Source organism: Dama dama, chromosome 4, assembly GCF_033118175.1.
Source record: "Dama dama isolate Ldn47 chromosome 4, ASM3311817v1, whole genome shotgun sequence".
NCBI lineage: Eukaryota > Metazoa > Chordata > Mammalia > Artiodactyla > Cervidae > Dama > Dama dama.
This window is the reverse complement of record NC_083684.1, coordinates 22,056,681-22,070,540: the sequence shown is the minus strand read 5'-3', so window position 1 is coordinate 22,070,540 and position 13,860 is coordinate 22,056,681. Positions and strand designations below refer to the sequence as shown.

The 13,860-nt window shown below is 37.2% G+C and overlaps 1 protein-coding gene across 4 annotated transcripts in view; it reads right to left on the bottom strand.

Annotated features, from left to right (window-relative positions):
* PHKB (phosphorylase kinase regulatory subunit beta) overlaps positions 1-13,860 on the bottom strand; it is a 218,252-nt gene that overhangs the window by 53,236 nt on the left and 151,156 nt on the right. For all 4 annotated transcript variants that reach the window (XM_061138445.1, XM_061138447.1, XM_061138444.1 and 1 more), the window contains 2 exons: positions 2,507-2,562; positions 1,896-1,989 (listed from right to left, as the gene is read on the bottom strand). In XM_061138445.1, the coding sequence (XP_060994428.1) occupies positions 1,896-1,989; positions 2,507-2,562 (150 nt within the window). The remainder of the gene's footprint in view (positions 1-1,895; positions 1,990-2,506; positions 2,563-13,860) is intronic.

Here is a 13,860-nt window from a genome sequence, read left to right as displayed (position 1 = left end):
ATTATGATTTGCTGTAGTTGTGACACTGCACCTTCAGATTTCCATTCATTTTTGTCTTTAAAAATTCTGTTAATGGAAATAATTTCAATTCCCTGGAAGACTGTAAAAGGTACCTGGAAGAGTTCTTTGCTCAAAAAGATAAACAGTTTTGGGAAGACAGAATTATGAAGTTGCCTGAAAAATGGCAGAAGGTAGTAGAAGGAAATGGTGACTATGTTGTTTAATAAAGTTCTTGGTGAAAATGAAAAATGTGTCTTCTATGTTTACTTAAAAAATCAAAGGAACTTTTTGGCCAACCCAGTAAGTCTTCACTTCGTAACAGAATGCTTGCTACCGCATCTGTGATTCCTCAGCCCCGTGTACTAACTTTATCACAGTACTGATCAAAATGGATTATCACTAACAAGTTTTTTTCTGTCATCTCGTGAGATCCAGAGGTCACTGACTGAGCCACGGGCAGGGTCCTTTTGTCCTCGGGCCCCACACAGTGCTCTGCACAGAGCAGGTGTTGCTAATGAAGGAGTAAAACGCCACAGTCACGTCATCTGGAGCCATGCTGGTCTTTTAAATCTGGACTGCATGTTGTCTGGTAGGGTACAGACTCTAACAGAAAGAGTTGCTGATAAAAATTAGGCCTGAAAAAACAGATTCAGGTTAATTTGCTTTGAAAGCATGTTTATCAAAGAATAATAACCTTTGTTACCATTCTCTGGAGCTTTCAGTGAGAGACCTTAAAAGTTATCAGCAAATACAGCCTGTACATGAATGATAAGTGCACAGTGTTACAGTCTTGGATTTTCAGACCTTCCATGCTGTCTCCTCTCCTTACCTAGGGGATACTTACTTTCCTCTTGGACTCATTTAGCCTCTTCTACCACAAAACAGAGCTTTCCACCATTTACTTCTTAGTGTGATTTTAAAGTGTTACCTCCTCTAGGGTTCCTTGAATTTTCAGCCGTTTCTCTTTAATTAGGGTAGAAAAACTCTAAATTTGTTAAGAACTTTTGAAGAGCTGGTGCTCTGTGTTACCTCTGGTTTTGTGGCCGATGGGTAAGGTCCAGTCTGATTAGCAACAACACCGGGGTCTTGCATTTTCCCTACAATGTGCACCTCACTTCTCTAAGCTTTTATTCTTTTTGTAAAGTCAAGGCTTTAATCAAAAACATTTACATAAACCAAACACTTCATCAAAGACTGTGGAAATTTTCCTGTATTGCTTTTAACAATTACCAAATAAAAACAGTGGTTTATTAAATAATTAGTGGAGATCAACAATTTCCTGTCCCTAAGGAGCAGGAATATTTCTAAACTCAGGCACTCCTGGGTACATCTGTAGAGCAGTGCATGCAAAAGGCCTCAAAAGTCACCACTTTTAATTCAATCCAATAGGCATGTAACTGTATCAAAGATAAATTCACTTGTCACTTTATAATTATATTGAGAATTAGCAAACCAAAGAAGATAGGAATCACTTCAGATTCCAAAGAATAAGGCAAGAGAAAAAGGGCAGTAGTTATTACCAACAATATTTAGGTGAGAACATTTCTTTAATAGTTGAAGGGAAAATCAATCAAATGTAAAGGTTAATTTGATACACCACTACTAATACTAAGGCTAATTTGTTATTTAATTGGTCAGTCCAGGTTAGTAACAACACAACACTTTAGCAAGGAGTGGAAATTAACAAGACCTATGAATATAATGCACACACACAACGCAGTTGCTTTTTAGTAACAATGTTTGATAAAGTGGGTCTCTCAACTTAATCAAAGACTTTTGGATCAATGACCTTATTTTAGAATTGGATTTTAGCTATGTTTCTTAACTATAAACTAAGTAATCATCATGCTCTAGTACCTCCACAAGGGAGACAGTAAAGAAGCAGCATCACTTACTTTCACCAGCTCCTGCTGGGCCCAGATCTGAATAGGTTCCACCTGTTGAGGAGTTTGAGTCTGAATACCATATGTGTTGAGGAAAACTTGAAGGCTAGAAAACAAAAGGAAAAAAAGATACTGCATTTATTAAAAACAATGATGAAGGGGGAGGAGAAACGGTGAGAGACTGTGCTACCTGGGAACGGATTATCGTTTGTTAAATATCACCAATATGTCATCTGCACTGAAATCCAGAGGCCCTCTTTGGGGGCTGGTGGGGCTTTCTTCACAGAGCATCAGATGTGAGCTCTGGTGGCTGGCAGTGAGGTAAGGACTAACTTGGGGGATGATCCCCACAATCTGTTTGCAGTAATTTCTCAAAACTACATGCTGGCCAACACTGGCCCAGGTCACAGACTTTAATACTTGCACCAACTAAAACAAAATTGTTTTCAAACATGAAAAGAATGTTGTTCTGACACTTAAAGTGACATCAGTGACATCCTGGAAACCCTGTCAAGGGGTCTATGAAACTAATTTCTACCACCATACACAATATTATAAGCCTAAAGCAATCAACCCCCTTCCCTCTCTGTCAAAAGAACATACCACCCATCTGGATTTCATACCGTTGGCTTTCTGCTATGAGTGCTACATAAACAACCAGATCATTTTCCAGTGGACCCTGTAATACAGAATAAGAGGGGGGAACATTTTAAAAGATCTGATCATCACTGACAATAATGAGAACCAAGGACAACATTAACCATCTCTAAGCAGTTCATTAAAATGACAGACACCAGCTGGCTCTAAGCAGTCGCCTCTCCTTCTTTGCTCTCCATTTGCCTACTAATCAATTTGATGGTGTAGACAGAGTAATGGAATACCAAGGAATGGAAAGCCATAAATCTCACCACTGCCAGAGGGCCAGAGGGGCTAGACTTTCAGGGCTATTTTGAATGATGCATAAGAGTAGTTTAGGGACTGAGAGTCATTTTCCATCATTTAACTCTGAAGGGAAAAGTAGGAACTAAAAATAAAAACCCAACTTACATGTTCTCTAAAAAAAGTGACTGTGAGTTAAAATTGTTCATTCGACATCTTCACCACAAAAAGCTTTTCCCTTTTTTGTTAGCCAGTTTTCCTTGGGCACCTCATACATCAAAATAGCTTTATTCTAATATACAGCTTCTACAGTAGAGAATGAACTACCCAGTTGACTATATAATTAACACTGTGTATGTTAAATACAAGCTGTTGGGCTTAATAGTTCTAATCAAACATAGTGTTGGACATTTACTATTCTTTTTTGTGTGGAAAAGATTCACTGTAGCATATATTATGCATTGTTAAAATGAACCCAATTTTGAACTTGTATATAATTAACATTAAGAAGCACCAATAAACTACAGTATTAGGAGGCTCTGAAAATACTGATCAAACATAATTTCTTTATAGTAATGAATCCAACATTCTCAATAGGATGCTGTAAAATGTTTGTGATTTACCATCAGTCAGCTCCTCTCTATCGTATTCAATATGCCACTAGAATTTATGTACGGTAGAAGGCAAGAAACACCAGAATACATATATCAGTAGTAAATAACATACAGTAGGAGGATGGTTCTCAGAATCATCATGAAAATGCCATTTCAGGCAGTCCTCAATGTGATTTAAAGGAACAGATGAGAGAAAATATGATGGAACAACCCCACAAAAATAAATACACATTAAAAAATGCTATAAATTTGATTTTTATTTGATAACAACTTTAAAAGTTGATGTTACTCAAAAAGATGAGAAAAAGTAATTATTCAGAGTCTCAAGATTTCTAACAAATGAAAACATTAAAATTTATTTTTCTTGGATGAAATTTATTCATCAAAAGGGGAAGTAAACTTACAGTGGACCACTATCTTGAGGACAATTAGAGTTTTTAAATAAAAAGCAAGTGACTACATCTATTAGAATACAGACATTATTCCAAATATAAAAAAGGTAGCTTGTAGATCCTAATTGGCGAATCGGTATCTTCTTTTTAGAATCACAGGCCCGTTTAGGACAATGTTATTTCTATTTGCATGACAGAGCACTCAGATCTAAAATGCCTACTACAACATGTTGAATCAGAGTAAGCATCTGGTTAGGGGACTATTTGACGGTTGAAGAACACTTCTATTGTGAAAACAGAATTTCAGAAACTTCCAATTCACAAACTGTCTACCATAATGAGCTTAGGTTTTTAACCCTAGCCCAAGTAGGACCCTTCACCCCATTTCTTTTCACAAAAAGAATTTTACATGGCCAGTCCCACCACAACAATTCTCTTCTGTTCAGTGACAAAGTTGGAACTACTTTTCTCTATATTTTCATAATTTTTTTCAAATGACCAAAATTGTTGTCTAAACCAATGAAGTCTCTCTGAAAACTTCCTAATAGTAATTAACACATTCTATTTCTGAATGGTATTATTCTTCATAATATTATACTTTCTGCTTTTAGGTTCACAAAGTATGGAAGAATACACACACACACACACACACATATATTTGAAGGGCTCCAAGGTGGCACAGAGGTAAAGAATCTATCTGCCACAGAGTAGGAAATAGCAACCCATTCCAGTGTTCCTGCCTGGACAATTCTATGGACAGCAGAACCTGGTGGGCTACAGTCCATCGCGTCTCAAAGGGTCGGACACGACTGTGCAACTCAGCAGGCACGCATACATACTCAGTGACTCCTCTCACATAGAATATACAATGTCCTAAAGTGATTGTTACTGTTGCCATTGTTACTTTTCAATCCTGAATACTGCTATAAAAATGAAGAGAGATGGGACTTCCTAGTGGTCCAGTGGTTGAGAATCTGCCTTCCAATGCAGGAGATGTGGGTTTGATCCCTGGTTAAGATCTATTAATAAGATCCTATATGGTACAGAGCAACTAAGTCCAAGCGAGCCACAGTTAGTAAGCCTGAGCAACTAAGACCTGATGCAGCCAAAAAAAATTAAAATAATTATTAAAAAAAGTGAAAAGAGAAGATTAAGGTATTTTATCAATTACTTTATCAAATGAAGGTAATTTATAAGGGAAGGGTTACAGGATTTTGGTGACAAAATTGGTGCAAATTAGATGCTCTCACCCTCTTCCACCACCATCCCCCACATGCACACACACACAAATTCCCACTGTTGACAGAATAAGAACCAAGCTGCTTACAACAGCCTACAAGTCCTTACATAATCTACCTCCAGCCTACTATTTTCTCATTCTCTTCTCTTCTTCACCACATTTTGGCCACATTGGGGCCTCTCTGTTCCTTGAACATGCCAACTATGTTCCTATCACAGGGCCACTGCTCTTGTTGTACTCTTGCTTAGAATGCTTTTCCTTTAGACTGTTGCATGAGGTCCTCTTGTTATGCAGGTCTCAACTATCATCCCTTCCTTAAAAAGGCCTTCATGTTCTACCATGGCAGTCCTCCTCTATTACCTTATTTGTCTGCTTAACAGTACTTGTCATTTCTAGAAATGACTTGACTTTATTTACTTATATATTCACTGTTATTCATCGCTACCAGAAAACAACCCCCTGACGTCAGGCAACTTGATCTACCCTGTCCATCACCATGGCCCCAATGCCAAGAAAAAATGCCTGCCACACAGTCGGTGCTTACTATCTGATGAGTGACTGCCCAGGCAGGCTTCTCTATGCTCTTCTGTGTTTATGTAAAATAAAAAATGAGAATAAAGGTATGTAGGAGGCCTAGCACAAAGGCAGAGGATCAAATAAAAGAGGGCCAAAAGAAATATTTACAAACTTTGATCTGCTAAACAAATGATATTTATACTATTATTTGCTGTGTGACTATATCAATTAACCTTGCTAATCCTCAGTTTCCTCACTAGTAAACTGGGATAATAAAAGTATCTATAGGGTTTCGAAGATAACACATAACATACATAAGCATTTAACTGTATCAGACATATGTTTCTTTTCTCAATATAATATGCATTATTTTCTATTGAAGTGCATAACAATTTAAATAATGCATAACATTATTTAAATTATAGTTATACAATATAGTGATTCACAATTTTTAATGGTTACATTCCATTTATAGTTATTATAAAATATTTGGAATGTACTCTTAAGTGTTTAAAAAACATTAGCCCTTTGATCAATCCAGTAACATGACCACAATCCTGGATCACTGTTTCAGGCCTTCTGGACTTTCTGCTTTACATTTGCTTCTGCCTATCTTTTGTACTTTATGGTCAGGTTAATTTTCTTGTGTGAGTGATTTTCACAAAGGAAGTGGTAAAAAAAATATTTGTTGAGTGAACGAAGAAAAGGGAAGAAGGAAGGGTGGGTGAGTAACAGATTTTTGTGTCATGTTTAGGACATCACTTTATACTCCAAAACCAGTATTTCCCAAATAAAGCCCCAACTTCCTGATGATCTTCACAACTTCACTGCTCCCTGCAGTTCCCTGCTTGTGTCCCCTCCGTTCGCTTTAGAACACTCCATTAAACAAGCAAACGTTATGCTCATCTCAATTTCTGTCCACTGGCCTACCCTTGGACTGTTCCTTTCTGCTTATCCAGTTTCTGACTCAATCTCTCAACCCGGTCTCCTCCATAAAGTCCCACAGACATCAGGGTGCTAAGACCATAGTCTCTATCACCAACAGCAGATGATGTCTGTAGGAGTCGCCTGTCTTCTCTCTGCCAGGGCTTTTTGCAAGCTTATGAGTGGTCTGTATTACAGAGTGCACCTTTGAGGACCCTCTCATTCTCTCTTCTCACTCAGCATGTACCCAGCACCTTATACCTAAAGAAGGCAGTTGGCAGTTATTTGGTAATCTGGAAGAATATTTTTAAAAGAAATATTGTTATATTTTTATTAGCAATACAAAAATCCTCCCTTCAGCATAAAAAGAAATATTTGCAAATTTAAACAGGATATTTCTAACTATGGGAAAGAATCCTAACTAAATGCACACATATTTTTAATAAGCAATTAAGGAATGTATGGGCTTTCCTGGTGGCTGGGTGGTAAAGAATCTGCCTACCAATGCAGGAGATGTGGATTCGATCCCTGGGTAGGGAAGATCTCCCTGGAAAAGGAAATGGCAACCCAGTATTCTTGCCCACATAACATAAAATTTACTATCTTTATCAGTTTTAAGTATACAGTAGAAGAGAAACTTTTATAGCATAGCTTGCCCATGAGCTGGGCACTACCTATATTAACACTGCAACCCATCTCGCTCAAAATTTTAAACTATGGTCATTAAAACACTGCATGTACATCTGTCTAGATTCTAGTTTTCAAATTACCCAAATCAGGTCAAAGTAACAAGGCTTGATTTTCAGCTAGGAGTTATAAATAAAATCATAAAATACAACTTTCAAAGGGCATATAGAGAAACTTAAATATGAATGTACCCTAATGGTTTCCCTTCCCCTCTTCTTTTTCAAATTTAATTTTAATAATTAATTAATATGATTCAATTATTTGGATCATAGAAAAAGCAAGAGAACTCCAGAAAAACACCTACTTCCGCTTCATTGACTATACTAAAGCTTTTGACCACCTGGATCACAACAAACTGTGGAAAATACTTAAAGACATGGGAATACCAGACCACCTTACTGTCTCCTGAGAAACCTGTATGCAGGTCAAGAAGCAACACTTAGAACTGGACATGGAACAATGACTGGTTCCAAACTGGGAAAGGAGTATGTCAAGGTTGCATATTGTCACCCTGCTTATTCAACTTATATGCAGAGTACATCATGCGAGATGCTGGCCTGAATGAAGCACAAGCTAGAATCAAGATTGCCAGGAGAAATATCAATAACCTCAGATGTGCAGATGACACCACCCTTATGGCAGAAAGCGAAGAAGAACTAAAGAACCTCTTGTGGAAAGTAAAAGAAGGAGTGAAAAATTTGGCTTCAAACTCAACATTCAACATTTCTCCTGGCAATCTTGTTTCCATTGTGCTTCATCCAGTCCAACATTTCGCATGATATACTCTGCATATAAGTTGAATAAGTAGTGTGACAACAGGCAGCCTTGACTACTCCTCACCCAACTTGGAAACAATCTGTGGTTCCAAATCCAGTTCTGACTTGTTTCTTGACCTGCATACAGGTTTCTCAAGAGGCAGGTATGGTGGTCTGGTATTCCCATGTCTTTAAGAATTTTCCAGTCTGTTGTGACCCACACAGTCAAAGGCTTTAGTGTAGTCAATGAAGCAGAAGTAGATGTGTTTTTGAAATTCCCTTGCTTTTCCTATGATCCAGTGGATATTGGCAATTTGATCTCTTGTTCCTCTGCCTTTTCTAAATCCAACTGTACATCTGGAAGTTCTTGTTTCATGTACTGTTGAAGCCTAGCTTGGAGGACTTTGAGCATTACCTTGCTATCATGTGAAGTGAGGGCAATTGTGCCATAGTTTGAACATTCTTTAGCATTGCCCTTCTATGGGATTGGAATGAAAGCTGACCTTTTCCAATCCTGTTGCCTCTGCTGAGTTTTTCAACTTTGCTGGCATACTGAGTGCAGCACTTTAACAGCATCATATTTTAGGATTTGAAATAGCTCTGCTGGAAGGGATTAGATCTGATAGACAGAATGCCTGAAGAACTATGGACTGTAACCTTGTATAGGAGATAGTGATCAAAATCATCCCTAAGAAAAAGAAAAGCAATAAGATAAAATGATTGTCTGAGGAGGGCTTACAAATGTCTGAGAAAAGAAGAGAAGTGAAAGGCAAAGGAAAAAAGATATGTCCATTTGAATGCAGAGTTCCAAAGAATAACAAGGAGAGATAAGAAAGCCTTCCTAAGTAAACAATGCAAAGACATAAAGGAAAACAATTGAATGGGAAAGACTAGAGATCTCTTCAAGTAAATTAGAGATACCAAGGGAACATTTCATGCAAAGATGGGCTCAATAAAACACAGAAATGGCATGGACCTAACAGAAGCAGAAGAGACTAAGAAGAGGTGGCAAGAATACACAGAAGAACTGTACAAAAATATCTTAATGATCTGGATAACCATGATGTTGTGATCACTCACCGAGAGCCAGACATCCTGGAGTGTGAAGTCAAGTGGGCCTTAGGAAGCATTACTATGAACAGGGAGCAGAGGTGTGAGCAAATGCCTTTGTGTTCTACCAAGAGTCATTCTACATTCTCTTGAAATCATGTTTGAAGAAAACTAAATTCCAAGTGGTGTGTACAAAACACCTGTTTTCTTATCTCCTTTTTGATAGAATTTATTTCTTAAATTCTTGGCAATTAAGTTTCTTCTATTAAATAATGTATACAGTATGTAAAAATGTAATTCTTATTTTTGCAACATTGTATTAAGCCCTGGTCTAAGCAGCTTTATTTTTAACATGCTCTATGCTGCATAAAACAACATACTGTGGCTGGCTTGAATGGATCTTTTACTGAAAGAAGAGCATAGGAGGAGGGAGAGAAGAAAAGAATAAAAGAAGCCAACAAATAACAGGTCACACCCCACACAAGCTGGTCTTGCCTCAAGGGCAGTGCATTTGAAACATTCTCTGCCTCTGCTGCTCGGGCCTTACAGAAATTTATTTATGCTCATTAGCCTTCATCAGTAGGTCCTGCCAACATCCAGCATTGTTTCATTACACTCATTTTTCAGCAAAACCTCATTAGCTGAAGAAATCAGGCAGATGCTTTATATTAATACATCTCAATTTCAACTTGAGACACCATCAGTTCAGTTCAGTCGCTCAGTGGTGTCCGAATCTTTGCGACACCATAGTCACAGTACTTCTTCTACAAGAGCCAAGTAACAGACTATAGCAGTTTGAACACAGGCACATCCTGATTCTAACACCCTGGCATCTTGTTCTGACATTTTCAACCAAGCCAAAGTAGCTACATGGAGAAAATTAACAGGGAAGCAGAGGAAAGGCAAGTGGAAATACCTGACAAATAACAACAATAAGCATAGTTAAAAAGCTAAACCTGGCTTAAGAGTGAAGCTGGCCAGGGATAAAATGGCCCTTTAGGACCTCTGTATTTATACACTGAATTAGTGATTATACTAGCTTTTAAGAGGAAAACAAATGAATATTAAAAAGAATTCCCAGACCTCAGACATATAGTTTCAAATGTCTGAATGAATAAATCAGGCAATGTTTTTGGCAAGCAGTCCTTTCAGTGACTGCAATTATCTTGGAAGAGAATACTAATCATCACTTTGTCACAACAAATTGATTTGTAAAACTGTTTTCACTCCTGTCTAAGCACATGCGGTAACTGGATGCTTCTGTATTTTTATCTTAAAGAAATGACCATGCTAAAGGTCTTGTCTATTTCCTGGAAATAATGCTAAAGTGACTACATGGGCCCAGGTGGAGAAGCACTGACTCATGGTGTTCACACACTAGAGAACTGTCGGGTGCACAACTCCAAGTGTGAGTGGAAATGGACAGACAGGCCACAGGGACCTTCAGTACAACGGGAAAGCCACCTAAGAAGACAGGCTTTGAAGGGTAAGAAGCATCAAAGCCTGCGCTACTTTCTCTTTCAGCACTAGATGCTCTTCCCAAGGACAAAAAGACTGGGCTAATTAAACAGAGAAAGGAGAACCTGTGATAAGTTTTTTATAGCTACTGGGTTAGAGATCAAACAGTTACACTGAGGAATTCAGCAAGCTCTAGAATCCCATGAGCTTTCAACTGTATAGAGCCATCTTCACTGGTTGAGGCCAGATTATTTCTAGAGTGGCTTCTCACTGAGGACCTGACTGTAGAGGACACATGCTACCGTTGCTCTCAGCAGAATAAACCTAAAAGTCTTCCCTATTAATGAGATCACAACTCAACAAAGTCTGTGTACTAGAAATTCTCCTGCCTTATAGAGTTTATTTACCTGTTCATTTATCCAGGTATCACGGTAGGCACTAGGGATGGCAGAAAGACTGATGCAATGTTATTCCTATTCTTTAGGAACTCACCATATAACAGAGAAAGCAAACTATATATGGAGTTTAGTAGAATAGTAAATTCAATGCTATTAACCAGTGCTTTGAAGGCAAGGGAGGGAGTAGCTAATTTAGTCTCAGAGAATGGAGGATTTTATAGAAAAAGGTATCTGAGCTATAAGAATAAAATGGATAAATGTAAAGGGTGATACAATAAAGTAACTGGAGATAGGCCTGCTTTAGATTGATGGTCAGAAAATAATTCTCCTGGAGGATGTCATTAAATCTGAGACTGGATTCAATAGCAAAAAGAAACAAGATCTAGTAACAAGTACTCAGGCAGAATGAACAGCAAAGGCCCTAAGAAGAAAAGACTTGAAGTGTTTGAGGAACTAAGAGGAAACTAGTGTATTTGGAGCATAACAGGTAAGCAAAAGAAAAAGTATGAGGGTGGAGTTAAGGCCCAAAAGGGACTTCTAAGGCAACAAGGGATTTGGCTTTCATCTAAGTGGAATGAAAAGCCACTAAAAGAGTTTCAAACAACAAAAAGACTCAATGTAATTTACATTTTTAGAACAACAGTAATAAATACATGTATAGTACCTACTATATGTCAGTTTCTGCCCAAACATTTTATCTATATTAACCTACATTATAATGGCTACTATATAGACATGGTTTGCAGAAGAGAGAGTGGGTACAAGGAGATTCATTGAGGGCTGCAGTTGAAAGATCAGAGTGGTTGGAATGAAGAAAGAGCAAGTGAAAAGATTTCAGGAATATTTAGGACATAGAACTGACATGACTGGACTGGGAGGGGGGAGAAGTAGTGACATAGATAGGTACAGAGCAATCAAAAATTACTTCTAAGCTTTTACAGAGTTTAAAGAAGGAAGTGTTCAATGGTGTTGAATGCCTTTGAGGACAATGAGACTAAAATCTGAAAAGAGATCAATGGATTTTTCAATTAGGAGGTTACGAGTAACCTTCTGTATTTGATTTTAGTAGATCTGTGGTATAAGCAGTCAGACTGCATATAGGGAGTGATTGGTAGCTGAAGAAATGGAGATCATACAAATATTTTTCTAAGATGTTTGAAAGAAAGGAAGAATAACATGACAGAGGGGCACAATTGAGGATTTTTTTTTTTTTTAAGGTCAGATATAATTAAACATCTCTATAGTTGGGTGAGTTAATGCCTGCAATTCAAAAGAAAAGATCTATTCATTACTAGAGGCATCTCAACATTACTAGAATACATCAGTCTTATTGAAGTATAGCTGAATTACAATATTATATTAGTTTCAAGTTTACAACACAGTGATTCAAAATTTTTATAGATTATACTGCATTTAAAGTTATAAAATATTGGCTATATTCCCTGTGAAGTACAATATATCCTTATAGTTATTTCTTTTATATATAGTAGTTTGTATCTCTTAATGCCCTATCTCTGTTAGCCTAGTTTTAATCTTTATTATCACAGACACTCCTGAGAACTTAAAAGTCTATCTCCCACTTTTAACAATTTTTACGCAGTCGCAAGGAAGGGCTCATGCTTGGCTACACATAATTATTTCTTCATTGCCACCTTTAACTCATATATTTAGGCTAACTTTATTAGTTTCTTCAGTTTCTGATTAATGATAGAGGAGTCATAATCAGTGTTCAGTTGTCTGGCCTTACCCCAGTGTTCCTTTCACTCTCCAAATCACAGGCTCCCACGATGAAACATGTTTTAAATGAGACCGAGGAAATAATAAAATGCTCAAAAAAATAATTAAGAACAATAAAATCGGAAGATTTTTTTCATGAAAGTTCATAAAATTTATCAAATTATATGAAATTTATATGCTTTATATGAATATTGCCTTCTTGTAAGCCACTGAAAGTGACTTTCAAAAGAGATATTTCCTAGGCATTATATTCTGACATCTCTAATTTAATAGTCTTAAGAAGTATGGGATGCAACAGGATAATGTAATCTGAGGAAATGCAACAGGCACTTAAGTTTTATCTATGCCAAATCAAAACCATCAATATAGGGCTAATTTTTAAAGTGGAACTATCTTACATATTTTTAAAAAAGCACTTGTCCAAATTAAAACACTGACTTTCATGTGTATAGGGACAATCTTTATCAAAGACATACAAAGAGATAAAAGGAATTTAACAGGTCAAGAACTCAAAATTTCATTTTTTAAAAAATGAATATAATCTAAAATATATATTCAAATGTCTCCTTACTTAATGAAGCTAATACTTCTTTTACATTCTTTTCAACTCTTCACAAATTCAAATCTTAACTTCTGCAAAACAGCCCAACAATAATGTTTAATCAGCAGACATTTTAAAAGTTCCTACAAGAAGTATTTTAATATATAATGAGCATTAATAGGGTCAAACTCTGAGTACTAAAAAAACAAAAATAAATGAAAAAACTTTCCAGCATAGGAGAAAACAAAGGGATGACAGAAAGTAAACGTGGTTTCACATTCCTACTGGTGACTGGTTGATAAATGATTATCTGTTGGCCTAGCTACAGAAGCACTACGCTAGTTATTGTGTGGAAGATGCAATAGTAAAAGGCATGCCTGCTTAAGACTATCTCTCTTAGTCATAATCAGGGACAATGAGGACATAGGAAAACAACATTAGTAAGTCCCACTGACAATGATTCTTCACTTCATCAAACTTCGGTCAAGCTCCCGAACCTCCTCGGAGGCTCATCAGTATGCTTCCTTAGAAAACTGAGTTTCAGCAAGAATCCTACATCAGTCTAACTAGAACACTCACCATCAATAACTATTTGTTTACCTTCTGTATCTGTTCATATTTCTCATCTGTTTCCATCCCCTGAGCGATATCTGATCACCCTGGACTGTCTTAAGCAAAGAATCTTGTTGGCTGCTGGGTTGGTTTAGATAGAATCCCCCTTTCCCGTGATATTTCCTCTGAGTAATTTTCCATCCACTGACCCCTACCCTGCTCCTTGGCTATAAA